Below are 19,077 nucleotides of genomic sequence, written 5' to 3' on the forward strand. Positions count from 1 at the left end.
GAAGTTCCCTTATGTTCAGTCTGCAATTTCTGACAGAACAGTATTGCTTTTGTAGGCATTTCAGACTAGATTATATTGTCCTCAAACCAATCATTATTTGCCCACATCCACTTTTTATTGTAGTCGTTTTGTGGTGAAGAGGAAGTGCTCAACCTTGTCGTGTTGGGGGATGCATTGAATGTTCTTATTGTATTTGTTGTTGATCATATTATATTTGACATATAATATGGTGAATATTGGGCATTTTATGATTCAGACTGTCATGCACTGAACTACACCCAAATTGTACTAATGCTCTGGTGTTTCCAAACTTTTGAGTTTCTTCTATTTGACCAAAAAGAATTGTTTTGAAGAATTTTGATAACCAGTAGCCATTGACTTCCATGTTATCATAGTTAAACTATTCCTTGAGCATCACAAACAAAAATCTAATTTCTTTTTTGTCTTTAAAACCTGTCATTTTGCATCATAATTTGATATTCATCAATGTTTATTTACACTGCATTACTTTACATCAAACAGTATAGAATACACAAGACAATTCACTCATATAGCTTTGAATGGGGAAAAAGAGTCTGTCAATATGGTGAATGAAGCCCTGCCTTGACAGAGCCAATCTGTCAAGGGGTTCGGTCCAGACAAAGGGGTTTCGGTCCAGTGTTTTTTTTTTTTTTGTTATGAACCATCTGGGGTCAGCAAATGCACTGCAATCTTAACTAATATTTGTTTTACAGACATGAGAAATATATCCACATAAAGCTTGAAATCTCTTTTAAACAAGCCAACTACACTTCAAAACATGTTCTCTGGTTTTGTAATCCTGTATGAATCAATGCAAGGTGGATTCAGTCTCGTCTGACCTCATGAATTCCACCTCCACCATTCAAATGCAAATCACATGACGGCAACCACTTGAACGCCCACGAACTTGTAAACAAGAGGCCGCTGTCATTTTGGGTCTAGATTTGCCATCAAGACTATGTTGAACCAGAAGACTTGCGCTATTGGACGAGGTATTATTTAGAGGATGAAATTGTGTAACACAAAAACAGAAACCGCCTTAAAGAAGGTTTGTGTTGTGATCTCATTCCTTTCAATTGTGCATTTGCATTGGGCAACCTGAAAAAAGGCAGTTTTGTGTGGTTCGAACGTTTAGACAATTGTTGTTTAGTTTTATTGATGATTACAAATAGGAAACTTAATTATGAGCTTGACAGACAGTTTTGGAAAATCTGTATCCCTATTCAATAGAACACTCACAAGTTATTTCAAAGATGGCCGCCAAGCGAAATTACTTTCCTTAAAGAAACTTAGATTACATGAGGGACACCAATAATATAATAATAAAGTTTAGAAAGTCATTATTGGTAACTCCATTTTGGTGCCTTTATTTATTAAATGAGCAAACCTTCTTGTTTACATATGATGTTGATCTTTCTCTATAATAGCTTAAGAATTATGGTTAGTTTTATTGCCGTTATTCACATTAGGAGCACATTACAACATTTTAGGGGTGCATTGAAAATGTATTAATGTTTTACCTAATAAGGGAACACGAGGAGAGCTTTAAAAGTAAAGCAGTTTGATTTATTTCAATACAATAATTACAAAAGGTTTTACTTGACTGTAAAAACATCTGTCTCTTTAAGTACTATTTAATAATTATTTATAATTTAAGCTGTGTGAAGTTTAGCTAGTTATCCACTGCAGTTCTGGGATCAAATTGCTCTAATGAAGGCCCCTCTAAACTGATCTGACCCTGTGTGAACTTGTATTTAGAATCAGAATCAGAAAGCGCTTTATTGCCAAGTGTATTTGCACAGGCAAGGAATTTGTCTTAGTGATAGGAGCATCCATTTCAGACAAAACTACAAACATAATGCAGACATGAAAACAAAAATATGAACATGAATAAGTAACAATGACATAATTTTTTTTTTCCTATAATAAGAATTTATATAGGTGTGTTTACACTATTGCATTTAAAAGAAATGTATAAGTTTTGTTACTGTTACTCTTGGCATCCACACTTCTGCATCTTTGACCCACTGAAATGAATTGTTTTGAAAATGCTAAAGAGCCTGTCTTGGCTTGGAAATGTTGGTGTTTATTTCGGTCTAAACGGGCTAAAAGACTTTCACACTTAAGAAAAAATGGAAGCAAATCTTTCTATGTTTATTCTCTGGACTTCTGTACAATCATTTGCTGACTTTCATGTGACCCTTAACGGGCTCCAGCACAGCACCGGGCCATGTCTTTTTAAATTTCTAATCATCATTGCTGAATGCTGTTAGCATAGAGCGACATCTGAAGTCTGGTATTAAATAGCTTCATTATCGCTTATGGAATGTTGCATTTGGTGTCCCATACCTCAAGTTGTCATAGACGTGGTGTGACACTAGGCTTGTGCCGGTATTCGGTAATGCGATAAATCACGGTAATGAATATGCACGATATTGTTATCGCGGGCACTTCAAAATACCGTGAAAAATAATAGATCCGAATTTATATTCATTAGAACGTGCCTTAGCTTATTTTCCATCAACCGCTTGAAGAAACACTGCGTATATGCTGCGCAGAACTGATGCGCACTCTGATGTAAACAATCCCCACTTGTAGACGCATTGTGTGCACGCAGTGCGCGCCGCCGCTGCCACCGCACTATAATCCTCACACGAAGAAGAAGCATGGCGGAAGGAGGAACGCTGCCGACAATTTATCCCCCTTTAGCTTATTTTCCATCAACCGCTTGAAGAAACACTGCATATATGCTGCGCAGAACTGATGCGCACTCTGATGTAAACAATCCCCGCATGTAGAAGCACTGTGTGCACACAGTGCGCGGCGCCGCTGCCACCGCTCTCTAACCCTCACACGAAGAAGAAGCATGGCGGAAGGAGGAACGCTGCCGACAATTTATCCCCCTTCAAAAAAAAGTCAGAGGTTTGGAAATATTTTGGGTTCCAAAAAAATGCAGAGGGATTGCTGATCGAAGACGGTTCCCCTTTGCACATTCACTTTGATATAATTGCTCAAGTTTACTTTATATTGTGTATTGTTTTATTTATATTTATTTGTATTTAAATGTTTGAAGTACTTTCAGTTAATTTAAAAAGTTATTAAAGTTACTAAGTTGACGAAACTGAAGTTTTTTGTGTTTTTTTTTTTTTACCTGTTTCTCTAGTAAAATTACAATATCGTGATAATACCGTATACCGTGATAAAAGCTCAATCAATTAATCGCAGCATGAAAATGTGATACCGGCACATGCCTATGTGACACAGGGCTACGTTTCTCATCTGGTGTGTGACCAGCTTTACAAAGCAACCAGGCAGGAAGTATGCCAAAATGTGTGCATGCACATTGTGTAAATGGCCACGTATTATATGTTTTAGGGTCTAGTGTGTACAGAGATTGCTTTTCTGAAACGCAGTAAAACACCTGTCTGGTTGTTGAGCGTTTTTATTCTAAACGGCCATATCTAAATCGAAGAAACACTAGTGTAAATGCAGTCTTAGTGTTATCTGCTTGTGATTTGTAAACTTGCAACCTTGATTGGAGTCTGGAATTAGACGCCTTATTCTAAAATGAAAGCGTTTGGTGAATAAAGTGACTTTGCCTTCTCTTTGTCGTTTTCACTGTGGTTGGATAAATTTGATCACTCTTTGAATGTTGTTTTCTACACTGCCTCTAATGAAACTCTTGCTCGGCAGTGCATAAATTCTCATTTGGCTGCTGGCACAGTTTTTACTTAAAAGTCTGTGGATTGAATTCTGCATGCATTGGTCTGAATTCTGCATGCATTTGTCTGTCTGCAAGAAGTGAAATGTGCTACCTTCAATACAGTAGTACTCATCACTCATCGTGGCATCGGCTGTAAGAGGGAAAAATGGAGGCTTGGCTTATGCTCGTCTGAAACCCTCTATTTTTAGCAGTGCGTCACAGAGCAGATCCTACACAGCATGGTGCTGACATTTTTGGTTACAAGGCTGATCAGCAGCTGTTTAAATGTATTTGTGGTGCTTTTGTGTATTGAAGTTCACCACTTGTTCCTCAAGAGCAGCTTAAGTGGTCTATTGTTGACATTTTAGACAGGAATCCTTTTGGATTCAATTGAACGTCACTCTTCTGACTAGTTCTGGAGATCTCTTGTTTGCATTGTGACTCTGCTTTTGGCTGCAGAATTACGCTTGTGACTGAAGGTGTTGGAATTTTTGTGTACTATTTGTTAATATGAGCATTACTAATATTGCATCTTAAAGGAATACTCTACGTTTACGCAAATACTCAAGTTTTATAAGTCACCTAGAGTTAAGCATTTTTAAATCTATGAAGCCAATCGCTTGGACTACGGGAGCACTTTTTAGCTTAGCTTATCATCAATCATTGAATCGAATTAGACCATTAGCTTCTCTCTCCAAAAAAAGGGTTTGATAATTTTCCTGTAAGCTTGACCCTTCTAGTTACATCGTGTACTAGTTACCCAGCTAGGGACTATTTTTTCAAGTGATCGTAATATCATTGTGCTGCTGCAGCCAATGGTACAGCAACAAAGTTTCTTAATTATTACACTGGAATGAGAGTATATTTCCTAGCAATACCAGCAATATTCTCTCGATCCTAATGCACAGTGTAACTACACAAGTGTAAAGATTTGAATGGGAAAATAACTTTTTTATAAGTTTTATAATACATTTTAATAAATAAATAAAGAAATAATGAAGTAATAAAGAATTAATAATAAATAAAGTTTTTAAATAAATTTTTATTTATTTATTTTTTAAGTAAGATGCTAATGGTCTAATTAAATTCTATGATTTATGCTAAGCTAAAAGTTCTCCTGCCAGACCTGGAGATTGACTGAAGGTATTTAAAACGATACAGCTCAACTGTTTAAATTTAGGGGATGTGTAAAATGAGCTTGTTTCAAATAAGAGAGTGTTACTTTAATGGGCATGTGTGTAAATTTTTGTGTTCTTAGGATTCTTTTTTCTTTATTGCCAATGTTTGAACAACTTGCAATGGAATATTAAAAAAAAATCTTCCCCCTCTTCCTTGGAAAACCTGTAGGCAGATTTACTATAGTACTTGAGTATTTGCCAAGAAATAAACCAGTCTTTTGGGGATACGCATCAGATTAATTGTGGTCTCTCTCTAAACAAACTAACAAAAAAAAAATAACCAAGGCAGTCAGTTTTCCAGAATTGTTCACATCAAACCCACCTCAAACCTTTTTATACCCACATATATCTGCTTTACCTCCAAATTTATTACTAATGAATGTATCTCTCCAGCTTTGTCACACACGTTAAAATGGAGGTTTGGCGACTTGTTTGCTCTAAAGTCCATACAAGTCTGCAGTCTCTGTACGTGCCTGTCTGGGGCCATCAGTTGATGTGGGATTTGGATGCAATCCTTGCTATTATTACCAACATTATTCAGATTAGCTCCCAGATGTCTGCTGAATGTACAGCCGAACCACCAAATAAAAAACAGACCTCATATGTCTGTCTGGATCAGTTAGACACCCACATACCCAATCTGTCTTCTTTACACACCGATGACGTTCTTGCATTACTCAGTACATGTTCTTAAAGGAATTTACAGTGCTTTTTTTTCCCTCTACACTCCAACATGGTGCTCAGAAGCTCTTTAGAGAATTAGTTTGGAGTCCTTCATTTCGTTAGAAAGCGTTTTCCCTTGTCTTGGAGCTCAAAGTCCGGCTTTGCATTCCCTGATGTGGTCACAGCCTCTCACACCTGTCAGGCCTGAACAATTACAGCCATTAAGGGATTGCCATTGTTGGGCTGTGGGAACTGCTGGGCTAGGCTTTTAATAAACAGTGTGTTTTGAGGCCAGAGGGAATGCTTGCTTACCTTAAGGGGACACGTGTTATCCCGAGGCAGAAAGAACGACATCAAACATTTGGGTGCTACTGAAAAATCTGCAGATTAACTTTTGTTTTGTGTTACTTTAGCAAGTTAATTAGCGTGAATGATGATTGAATTACAATGATGTAATCTTTTTGTGTGTGTGTGTGTGTTTTTGTAACCACTGGTTGGTTTTTAATTATCAGTTAAAAAGGCTGGGAACATTTTGAACATTTTGTCTTCAATTGTTCCGAGTTGTTCTTGACCACAACAATCATATGACTCTAATGAGCTGGTTGGATTTAATGAGTCATTTCTAAAGACTCTCATATTAGCGTTGAGTGGATTGAATTAGGCTTAATTGGATAGGCTTGTTTACTCAACCACATTATCAAAGTGTCAGTCAACAAATAAAAAAAATGCAGTTTTGGGAGTGTGATTTATTGGCTTGATAACTGTCAGGTATTAGTTTGGTTTGAGTGTCATTCAGACCCTTCTCTCATTGTTTGTCATGTTCTAAAGTAGGTATGCACAATATTTAAAAAATCTAGCATTGCAGTGTAGCAGATGCCAGCTAGCGAAGTGCTATGCAGGTAAACCTCACTCCTCTGACCTGTAAAGGTGCTCTAATTACAGACGTTAGAGGCCATGGTCTTTATCCTTCTTGTTTAAGCAAACTACTCCCATACAAATAATCGCCGGGTCGATCCCAACTCAGAACTGGATGGGTGCAATAGGACTGGTGGGTTACATGTGGGGGCTCGTCCAGGATGAGAGTGAGGTTTAGGGCAGTGAGTATTAACGGATGCCAGCTAGCGAAGTGCTATTCAGGTAAACCTCACTCCTTTGACCTCTAAAGGTGCTGAAGTGACAGACGCTAGAGACCATAGTCTTTAGCCTCCATGTTAAAGCAACCCACTCCAATACAAAGAATCGCTGGTTTGATCCCAGCTGAGAACGAGAACCCACCGGGGGTTACATCAATATTGTTTCTGCAATATACATTTTGATATGAATACAATTTCACCAGATGGCTTGAATTGATCAATTTGTTTAATTTTTTTTTAACTAATAACAAGCTTTTATAGATACAATAGAGCAAATATTCATGTGAAACTCTGTGGAGTCTATCTGTATTCAGGTACAGAAATTGAATAGTTAAATGTAGAATATCACTGTGTAGTCTTTATTGTATAACTCATTTCAGTAAAAGCAATCTTTATTAAAGCTTCCTGAATGGGTTAAACTTTCTTGAAATATTTAGTCACAGGGCTTAAAGATTTTCAAATGATAAACCTACACTTCATTATGGTTAAACACTGCAATAGCTCCACAAATCACATGTGTTCTGAACTATGGAGCTGATCAACTGTAATACTGGATGAGCACATTGCTATTATTGATGGTAAAACGATAAATGATGGTTACAAAAATGTTACAGATCTTTATTGTGTTTTAGCACAACAAAGCAAAATATGAATATCTTGTTTTTGTGTTTGGCATTACGTTTTCCCCCCAAAGTAATTCCTAGGATTCTGGTATTTCCTGACAATAAGACCATGAAATCGCATATTGTATAGTGGGTACTACATTTGATTGTAAATGTTAACATCTTGATTATGAATGAAGCGTAATTGGTATAAAGTCATTGCCTATTTAAATACTTTTTGCCTTTATGAATTTTATTATATTTACATTATAATATATTTACATTATAATATATATATATATATATATATATATATATATATATATATATATATATATATATATATATATATATATATATAGCTGAAAAAGTTGCTTTACATCCCATATTGTCAATGTAGAACATATTTATATTTTATTTTTTTAATTAGTTTTAAATTTATCACTCATTTGGCTAATTTAAAGTTAGCTTGAAATAAATTGTTGAACTATAAATGACACTTTAGTTTGAATGTAAGAATCGATAGAAAAAGACTATGATTTATGTACTGAAAAGGTAAAAATAAGGACTTCAGACCAGCAAAAGTATTTCAAACAGCCCGTGAGCATCTGTTTGGACAGTCCTGGTTTCCTCTACAACTAGTTTGACAAGGCCCTGATAAGAGTAAAGAGGCCCACACATTTCTACCGCGGTACTGTAAACAGCCCAAATTTGGGCAAGGATTTTACCCAGATAGTCATGTGCCCTGAACGTGAGGATGGTTTGTGTGTTTCCTCTCGTAGTCTATGGCATTGTCATGGCAACCAGCCATATGACCAGGAGATTTTATGGGCAGCCATTCAAGAGGGGCGTACCCGGAGAACTGAGCCTGGATGATGTTCAAGGTTGTCCATTTAGACTGAGGTGTTTGGCATTGAAAGTTTCTCTCTGAAGATAAGGTCATGATTGGTGATTTCCCCCAACAAAAAAAGCAATTTCTTGATCCATTGAAATGCTTTTAAAACAAAATATGGCTTTTAAACTTTATATGTATTTGCTTCTATTTTTAATCAATTTGCTGAATACAATCAGTTTAAAATAATTAAATAAAAACTCTTCTGACCTCAAACATTGGCAGGGCACACGTGTATTGTCATAGCAGTGACATCGCTAGTCTCTATCAGGCTCTTTTGTTTCATCGAGTGGCAACATGCTTTAATTACAGACCTCCAAATCTCCCTCAAGGGATTTTGGTTACCTGATGATATAATGTGTCTTTGTTTGGAGGAATAGGTTCCCACTGAAGATTAATGTTTGGCCCTGAAGCTCACTTTTGGGTTTATGAAACTGTGTTTTGCTAAGACTCTTAATCCAAACATTAGGTAACCAAAATGCTATGTGCCGCTTTAATTTTACCATTTTAAAATATGTTTAAAGTTTGATGATTAAAGATGCTGATTGGTTACTCATGTTTAGATATTAATTCTTGATTTTCTTCTTTTTCAGGCCTGCATAGATGATAATGTGGACATGGTGACCTTCTTGGTGGAGCATGGAGCCTGCATTAACCAGCCTGATAATGAGGGCTGGATCCCCCTTCACGCTGCTGCCTCCTGTGGATACCTCGACATCGCTGAGTAAGTCACAAAACATGTGTCTAGACCTGAACGTAACTTGATAAACTAGATATCATATGCATATTTCATATATAATGCCCTGTGATTTCCCAATGCACAAAACACAGATGGAAATGCAGAAACCAGACTTAAAAACAGAATTTATTTAAAACACAAATTGTGACAGAATTTGACACATCTGATCGGATGAATCTACGCTGTTTTTCAGCCTTCATAAAGCACATAAACACAGCTATTCTCTCAATATAATTCATGTTAGCTATTTAGCACCAAAGTTAGAGTCACAGTTCAGACAGAAGCCCTGCCCATAACGCGAATCTGCGTCTATTGTGAAGTGAATTTGATGCTTGAATGAAGTGCGAATGTAGCAAGTAAAAACTCAATGTTCATGCATTTATTTACATGTGATTTATTCGCGCGTTCCGCATCTGGTGTGAACACAGCATTACTTTGCATCTTTCAGCATCACATGGAGAATGTCGGTTGTGGTTTATGAAGTGACTAACTTTTAAGATCGTTGCGTTTTATGGATGGATGGATGGATGGATGGATGGATGGATGGATGGATAGATAATTTGGTAGAGTAAGAGACTGAGACAGTACAGGGATAGAGGAATAATTTGCAATAATATAAGTATAGCAAAAGTTATTTACATTCTACAAAACTATTTTACTTTGCCATTAGTAATAAATTACTCTTAAATTGTATACGTTTCATGATTTAAATTATAAATAATTTAAATAATACCCTTTTTTCCTTATAATTCGATGTAATTTTTTAAACAACATTTAATGGCAAACCACATCAAAAGCTGCATAAAACAGCTGCCACAGATAGACTCTCATCTTGTGAGGTGTTCAGCACATCCATACGATGACATTTTGACCAAGTTTGTATGTGCAGTTTCTCCTTAGCCTCACAGTTGATCCATTGATAGGGTGTTTTGCCAACTATGTGTAACCTGGTTAAAAGGTCAGCCCAAATTCAAAGCCCCAAGTGACCTCTGTTCTCACACTACATCACAGTGATGGATTAGCACCTAGCGTGGGCTGAAATCATAGCTGTAGCACCTTCGATTTGACACTCAGAATGACACTTGATGCCATTCATCCTTTACTAAGAATTGATAAACACATACTCTTCTATGAATTGATTATGTATTTGACTGTATAAAACTCGGTTTCATGAACTGCCCGCTACCTTTAAACCACACAGACTTCTAAGGCAGCAAATAGTGAATAACGCTACACAGAAAGCAATCAGAGAGATAGCAGGTAATAATTTAGAGAATTGACTCTGCTTTGATGTTAGCATATTGCTAAGCTAAAATCACAGTGTTATAATAAGCACCAAATAAATGCTTTTTTGTCAGCTCTAAATGAACTTATCCACAATCTTAATGGCACCCACTGATTTTTCTGATTGTAACATGAGTTATAATGTCCTGTCAGTTATGATAATTGTTTTCATGGACATTTCGTGATTGGTGTGCAGTCTTTGTTTCTTTGTTGTTAGTGTCAATCTTCTATATAAAGTGGGTGTTTTTAAAAGTGAATTTCATGCTTGAGTTATACTGAAGGCTGACGAGCTGTATAGGGAGCACGGCACTCTAGAGAAAATATCAGCTGACTTTTAAATAGGGCAAACAGTAAATCAGAACAAGCTTGCTTTTGTCCTGAATATTGCGAGTACTCTGACCTGTTTTGTGTCTGTTGATAGAACTAATATTTCTAGAGCCAGAAATAGGAATTGGTAGTGGTCTGTGTACAAAACTGTGTTAATAAAACAGAGTAATAAAGGCCTAGTGACTTAAATATTCTAATTAGTTTCAAAAAGACTATGTAAATTAAGATTTTTCAGTGTTTCTTTTAAACAAATTTATTAGGAACGCTTATGTATTTTATGCTAGTCATAAAGGTGACCAAGTACATTTTTTGTTAGTGTATTTTAATCATGTTTTATATTTATTACCTTAATTTATCAAATAATTTAAGTATTATGCGTCACGTGACTGTGATTTGTCTTTACATATAATGATATATTTATTTTCTTCTGAAAATTAACATAAATGTAGTACAAAGCTCTTTTTAAAATAATAATAATGTCGGTATTGGCCTTATCTATTTGCCAGCTGAACTAAACAGCAACTTTTTGAAATGAAATGAAAGCAGTAAAATAGAAAGCAAGCCACATCCTTTGTTTCATTGTTCAGATAAATCACAATGCTAAAATAGTCAATTAAAACTGTAATTTATAATGTAAAAGATACAAATAAGAGCGAATGGTTTGAATAGTCATACAACGAACTTGCTTTTGGCTTTAATTTAAAGCATTATTACCCTACAATATGTCTGATTATGCTTTAGTTCAAAAATAAAGACAAGCTGCTGTTTGTAATCACTCAGATCCTGTGTTTTCAACAAATCAGACTTTTGCTGTGGTGTTTGACTCCTAGTAAGTCTTGAGCTGCATTAAATGTGTAAGAAAATCCTGTCTGTAGTAAGCACAGGTCTGTGCGGTCTTGTTATCTAGTTCTGTGGTTCTTGAATCTGCCATCTGAGCAGTGTGAGGTTACTGAGGGCACTGTGTTGAGCACGTCAAGGTCAATGCTGAAATGGTTTTACAGACAAGAGGTAGCCACTCCTTCATAACTCTCTCAAGTCTGTCTATTATATGCTCAGTGACGTGAATCCACACTGTTAACCAGTAACAAAAGTGGAAGACCCCTTCCCTTCGCTGAATTTTAATTTAGATCATCACTTGAACTCTTATGGGCTGTTTTTACCTGGTCACTTCTTGCATTTTTTTCTGATTGTAAAAAGTGTAGCTGTACATTCCCTCCAAAACACATTAAAGATGGATATATACATTTCAATCATTCAAACCACTTCAGGAGGTGGTCTTGGACGCTTTTTTGATGAAACTGGACGGGTCTAAATGCGTCTGATTGTTATAACCACAAACGTAAATGTCTTTGTAAAATTATAAATTAATATTAAAGCAAGTTTTAGGCTTGATGACATAGTCAAGTTTAAAATCAATAAGCAAGGAAAGTCAAAGTTGACCTTTAGGGATGTTTATTCGTATGCTGAATAAGATGTATAGATTAACTTTCTATAAAAATAATAATAATTTTAAAAAGGGCCAGATACACCGCATTTTACTTTGACCTAACCTAGGAAAATGTGTATACACTACCTGACAAAAGTCTTGTTGCCTATCCAAGTTTGAGGAACATCCAATAATAACTTCTAGTTGATCATTTGGTATTAGAAGTGGCTTATATGAAGGGCAAAGGCCTCTAGATTACGCTTATTTTACCAAAATAAAATATGATCATGCCTTGATTTTAAATTATTTAATTAGGACAGTAAGGTCTGACTTTACTTAGACAAAAGTCTTGTCACTTAGCAAAAATAATGTGCAACATAGAATATAAAGTCATGGTGCAGTGAAAAAATAATTAATATGGTGTATGACTCTCATGAGCTTGGAAGATTGCATCCAAACATCTCTGCAATGGCTCAAATAACTTATCAATAAAGTCATTTAGAATGGCAAAGACGTTCATCAAGATTCCTTGGATTCATCTTTAATGGCCCCTCTTCCATCTTACCCTAGACATGCTCAATAATGTTCATGTCTGCTGACTGGGCTGGCCAATCCTGGAGCACCTTGACCTTCTTTACTTTCAAGAGCTTTGATGTGGAGGCTGAAGTATGAGGAGCAGCGCTATCCTGCTGAGGAATTAGCCCTCTTCTGTGGTTTGTAATGTAATGTGCAGCACAAATGTCTTGATACCGCAGGCTGTTGAAGTTGTTATCCACTCTGCAACTCTCTCGCACGCCCCCCTACTGAATGTAACCCCAAACCAGGATTTTTCCCATCACCAAACTTGACAGATTCTGTGAGAGTCTTGAGTCCATGCAAGTTCCATGCAGTATTTTTGACGTTTGGGGTGCAGTTCAATAGATGATTCATCGGAAAAATCTTCCTTCTGCCACTTTTTCAAATGGTCAACTAGAAGTCGAGTTATTATTTGATGAACTTACAATTTGATTGATGACAAGACTTTTGTCAGGCAGTGTTTAGCATGGGAGTTGAAGATTGGAATAATGTTCGTTTAGCAGAAATGCATTAATGTGTCCAAATGTAAAAGGAACTCCTTTCACGAATCATTTAGCTAGCTGTCTGATCATAGAAAACTCATGAAATGACCAAGTGTAAACAACCTCTTAGGGTCACGTAAAAAAAAACCCATTTTATTATTTAAGCTTTTTTTTTTCTTTCAAAATAGCAGCAGATGTCTGAATGATCGTAGTAATCACACCTATTGTTATTTTAAACATCTTGCCATGCCTTTGCAGGTATCTTATCACTCAAGGTGCGAGTGTCGGTGTAGTAAACAGCGAAGGGGAAACGCCATTGGATATTGCAGAGGAGGAGGCCATGGAGGAGCTTCTGCAAAACGAGATCAACCGGCAAGGTACTGCTTTGACACACATTTTACAGCCACTCCAAACATCATGTTTCCTGACAGTGATTTGCTGTACGGCTCACTGCCAGGTGTAAGGCTCAGTGTTAGGTCCACGTCATCTTTTAGTTGAGATCATTGCTTTCTGAAGATTTTGAGTCAGACTTCTTCAAATGAATTGCCTTGCACGGATGGCTTGAGGTGATTTGCACATCATGCTAAACTTTCCCAGCTGCCGTGCGCTCGAGTCGAGGCTGCAAGTCTTGGCAGGACTCCAGCGGGTGCACTGACTCAGAATTAATATTAGAGCCGTGCTCAAGCAGAAACGCATCACACAGCACCCTTTCTCCTGGTCTGCTCTTAGCTTGTCTTTTGACCCGGCCGGGTACTTGATGTCCGAGGTATATCATGCGTGTGCAGAGTCATAAAGGATTTAGGGAGTTCAGTGCGGCTGGCTATAGTGAGGTGCATTACATAATAGAGAAACATGATCCATTTAACCCCACACCCATTGTAATGATCCCAAACTAGGTGGAATGGTTTTTCTATTTTTGGCCTTTGCCATTCTTAATGATGAAACAGAACCTGTTGCTACTGAGAGGCCCTGTTCAGACATGCGTTAGCAGCCTGAGGTGGTGTGTGGCTTCTTGCTTACTATGATGTATCAGTGGCAGATAATACAGATACTCCACTAGCTCAGGGAGTGCATTGAGGGCAGCTAGTGATGGAGGCGTAGCATTTCCACTTTCTTCTGTGGAAATCTGCGTACAGGATTTAGCAACACAGTTGAGCAAGTCTTGCTGGTTGAAGAGAGTGAAATAGAATGGGTACATCGAGGGGTTGTAGAAAGAGTTGATAGAAAGTGGTAGACCTGAAAAAGTCCTTGAGTTGGGATTTAATGAATGAATGAACCACAAGCCTATTGGCTCTGGCAAATAAGTAGCGGTGTAACGATTAGGCTTGGGTGGTAATACGGTAATATGGTATACCGCGGGATCTAAAAATAGCAATGGTGTCAGTTTGAATACCGTTATACCGTCATAAATGCACTTATATAGGAGACAAGTGTTGAATATTAAATATCATTCATTTAATGCCTAAAAATGCATACGTGTGATTGTCATCACGGGTCAGAGTGCAGGAGAGAGAGAGAGGTTAGATAAGATGGCGAGTCGCGCACCAAGTGACCTGGTCTCGAAAAAGAACACAACCTCTGCAGTTTGACAGTATTTCGGGTTTTGACCGAACGAGAAGCGAGACATGGTGATTACGAACTAGAGGTCTGCATTCCCGCTGCTGTACCGCGGGAGCCGCGGGATCTGGCCAAATTTCTTGTGTTGCGGATATGAATTTCCGAATAAAGTATGGGAGCGGTCAGTAATTGGTGTAATTTGAACAGGAGTGGGCGGTCTAGCAATACCGCTCCAGTGCGTGCGTGCGTGTGTGTGTGTGAATGATAGAGAGAGCATGATGCTGTGCGTCGCTGGCTGTCTGTGTGTATGTGCATTTATGTGTGTCAGAGAGAGAGAGTGTTCTGCGCAGATCTCTAATACGAACAAGACAAACAGGTGACCGCAAACCTAAGGTCGCATATACGATATTCAGTTTCTGAATGGTTTTGGCACAAGCCAACAGTTTGGTGACGCTGTGTGATCAATTGGCTTTATAATGCCTGCGTGTCGTCAGGAGCCTTGCGGCTTGTAATTCTGATTTGCATGCATGTTTTTTTGAAAGTAATGTCATGATGGCATGTCATGAAAGATGTGCGGACCACTCACACCACCATATCGCATTTCATTTTAGAGTTATAAATACAACCATTTTTGATAAATTATTCTTTAATAATGAATACTGAGAAAGTTGTGCTTGTAATAATAGGAATAATCAAAATTCCTACCCTTTTTTTGTGTACAATATCAAGGTATTATCATAAGTCCAGTATTAAAATACCTAACGTATCGTAACATGTATCGTTACCACTAGCCTTAAAAGAATGAATGGGGTGCCGAGCTAAATGAACTAAATGGTCAGATCATTTTAAAAGACAAGACAGCACTGCACAGGCTCTTTCAAGGGCGTTCATATTCGATATAACAAAATTGACTTTCATTAATTTCAGTTTCTGCCAAAATTAGAATTTATTTTTTTTATTTTGTCTAGATATTGGATTTAACAGTTTTGGATTTATAATGGCAAAATTGAGACTTTGTGAATAATCTGACCCTCATCTTACTGCCTTAGGAGCCTCATCTTTGTATGCAGCATAAAAGATGATTATCAGAGAGCAAAAACCAAGCTTGTGGCTATCCTCTATCGTTCATAACAGCTCGACATGTGGCGTGAATTTGTTGATAATTGCAATGCCCTGTTATTTGTTAGCATGTCACACTCTTTAAGAGCATGTTATATAACAGTCGCAATTCAGCCCACGCTCTTGGGCATCTAGTGTGGCTCAGCCAATGGCAGCTGTCAGCTTTCATTTGAGGGTTGAAGGACACTCTTCAGCTTTGGAGAAGGGGTGCCAGCGTGTGTGACAGACCCCTGCAGATGTTCGCCACACAGTTCTGCTTTTGCAGTCTTCAGGAATCATGTGGCTGATGAGCTGTATTGTTCGAGCGTCTGAAAATAAATGCTTTTGATCAAACATTGAAAAGGAGCCCAGGTTTTACTCCATGTATCGTAATGTAAGACACAGCTCAGAGATGGCATTATGTAATGTCGAGTGTTGTATAATACCTTCAGTCCTCTTGGTAATGTGATTACCCCCCCCCCCCACTCCCTGTCTCCTTTTGAGAGAGACCCCAGTCATGAGGTTAAACTTAAGCGGTGACCACCACCCACTCAGCAGGTTCATCTCTCAAACCTATTAGCCGTTGCTCATTGCCACAGGATTTTCAGCACTTGCTGCTTGATAAATCAGATGCCACAGTTCATCATGGACAGTGATGTAATCTGCCTGACAAAAACAGATTTTTGGATGAAGAAGAGTAATGCACATGATATAAAAGAACTTAATAAACCCCATTAGGCTGAAGTCTTTTTTGTGTTCTTTTCAAACATCTGAGTTCTGCCTGTACTGCTGGGAGTGACGTTTACTTGTATGAATACACATATATGTACTAATTCATCTTAGATTCCACCTTAAATGAACATGCATTTTCAGTGATCGAATTATAGATTGCCAGCCAAAACAAAAGATCTGTGATTGGCCAAGCTTGGTATTGATGACAAGTGTGGGTGGGGCCAAAAGCCATGGGATTAACCAGTCTCAAGTACGATAGAGGAGCTCTGGATTGATGCTTTTGTTTTGTTTTTAAAAAATGCAACTTAGGGCCGGGACACCAAGTCAACAGTTAGCCGTTGGGCTTCGTCTGTTTGTCGGTCAGGCTAGTTGGTTTGGTGTGTTCTCATCGAGTTAACGTTGGAGCTTGTTGGTCCAATTTAGCATGTCTAATCGGCATCGCAGTATCGGCTGAAGAGAGCACTGACTGGTTGTTCAGCAACAAATGACTTGCTTTGTCACTTCACTTCGTCACTGAGTCTGACGAAGTGAAGTGACAAAGCAAGTAAACCATTTAAGCCAAGAAAGCATCACAATGACTACATTTACATGGACATCAGTAATCAAATTATTTGCCTTAATCTGAATAAAACAATAATATGATTAAGGTGTTTGCATGAGTTGCTTTTTGAATGTTTCTTTGATCCCGTTTTACATGTTACACAGTATCACATAATTCGATTAACGTCATTGAATCACCAAAATATCCACATTTCCTTCGGAATTTCATGTAATTTCAGGTGTTTCATTTTTATTTGTCGACTTTAACTGCAGTTTGGCACTTTCGCTTTCATTCAGGAATATTGGATCCATGCCCCCCTTGACAAACATGATATTGGATGAGAGTATGAACTGCTGGTTTTAATGGAATTTGATTCCGCACACCGTATGGGAGAAAAAATCTCCAAATTTCGCGATGCAGTTGTCTGTGAAGGTACACTCAGAAGGTGCAGAGAATAGTGTCAAACAGCTGTGTGTGTACAGACTATCCTGTCACAAAATGTGGTGAAAAACCTACATGACGGTAATAGTTTGATTTGAGGTGTTTACATGTCTGGACAGCACTTCAATAATGCGACTAAAATCGGCATACTCCACATGTCTTAATCCGATTTCTGTTTAGTTCGATTATGACTTAAGTTGGATTAAGGGCATCAAAAAGTGCTGTTTACATGATAGACTCTTAATCAGAATGTTGTCTTAGTCGTATGAAAATTGGATTGTTGGTGTCCATGTAAACATATTCAATGATTACGTCTGTAATTTTGCTACATTTATCAAATATTTGCAAACGATATAGATTATAAGACATATTTGCACCTGCAAATCCCTCTGTGGTGAGTGACAATTACTGTGATAATGGTGCTAAATGCTGCTTTGTTTATGCTTTGCATGTCAGAAGTTTGGTTTCCCTTTTGCAAAATGAGAAAACAGACTATTGCCGTTGCAGAAAGGCACATCTAGTTGCACAGGTGCAGAATATGGCTCTCGTTTCAGATGACATTTGTCTGTTTGGTGTGTTCACGTGCAGCTTTTTGATCCAGACGCGATCCAACCCAACATCACAGTTGGGTTTTGTTGGTGCTAGTTAGAGCTAGGCATCGCTATAGTGTGTCCCGGCCCTTAGTGCAGTGTGTAAACTGGGCAATGCTTTCAAACATCACTTCTTAACCAAGAAGGCAGTTTCACAGCAAACTGTTAGTAATTTGAAGCAGTGTTCAGTTTGACAGGAAATTTTGGTGTAATTTTTTTGTCTTTTGACTAACATGTAATTTAAAGGGCACCTATGGTAAAAAATCTACTTTTCAAGCTGTTTGGACAGACATATGTGCATGTATGGTGTATAGACTGTCATATTGGGGTGATATAAGCACACCCAGTGCTTTTTTTTTTAACAACATAAAAAACGGTGGACCAATTGGAGCGGTTTTCAAACCGACCGCAACTTTACGTAGGAGAGCGGTCCCCCCGCCCACCAATATTGATTGACAGGCGCGTCATCATATCCTCAGTTTGTTGATTCACGTCCATTATTTCAGCCTGAGTCGAAGCGATATCACTAAAGGAACACCCTAGCTTTATTTTTAGATGCAAGGCTCATTGGGCTCAACACAAGAGCAATATTCTCCACATTATCGCTCTAATCGGAATTATTGGTTGTATCTTTAGGTAGGTTTGCAAACATGTGTACTTCTCATTGAGTCTACCTTATACTTCAGCCGTTTGCATTTCTCGTGATCCCAGAAGCTCCCTGTGATCTTAACTAGCATGCGTTTTAGAACTGTGGACACGCCCCCAACATGATCATTACATCTGCAGAACATGCTTATGAATGATTTCAAGGTTTGAACAATACCGTCCTGGAATTAATTCATCTTCATCTTTCTTTATTTCTATAGCCCTTTTACAATGTAGATTGTGTCAAAGACTTAGTAAATTGAAACTGTGTCGGTTCAATTTTCAAAGTTGAAGTTCAGTCTAGTTCAGTTTAGCGTGGTTTAATTTCCCCTGCGGAAAGTCCAAACACTGAAGAGCAAATCCATCGATGTGCAGCTCCATAAGTCCCAAACCAAGCAAGCCAGTGGTGACAGTGATGAGGAACAAACTTCACCAATTGACGAAAGT

At 37.8% G+C, this 19,077-nt stretch overlaps 1 protein-coding gene across 2 annotated transcripts in view; it reads left to right on the top strand.

The window, feature by feature from the left end:
- The window catches only part of ppp1r12a (protein phosphatase 1, regulatory subunit 12A), a 118,126-nt gene that overhangs the window by 55,988 nt on the left and 43,061 nt on the right, over nucleotides 1-19,077 (top strand). For both annotated transcript variants that reach the window (XM_056455582.1, XM_056455583.1), the window contains exons 2-3: nucleotides 8,786-8,916; nucleotides 13,285-13,403. In XM_056455582.1, coding sequence (XP_056311557.1) covers nucleotides 8,786-8,916; nucleotides 13,285-13,403 — 250 coding nt within the window. The remainder of the gene's footprint in view (nucleotides 1-8,785; nucleotides 8,917-13,284; nucleotides 13,404-19,077) is intronic.

This window comes from Danio aesculapii, chromosome 4, assembly GCF_903798145.1.
Source record: "Danio aesculapii chromosome 4, fDanAes4.1, whole genome shotgun sequence".
NCBI lineage: Eukaryota > Metazoa > Chordata > Actinopteri > Cypriniformes > Danionidae > Danio > Danio aesculapii.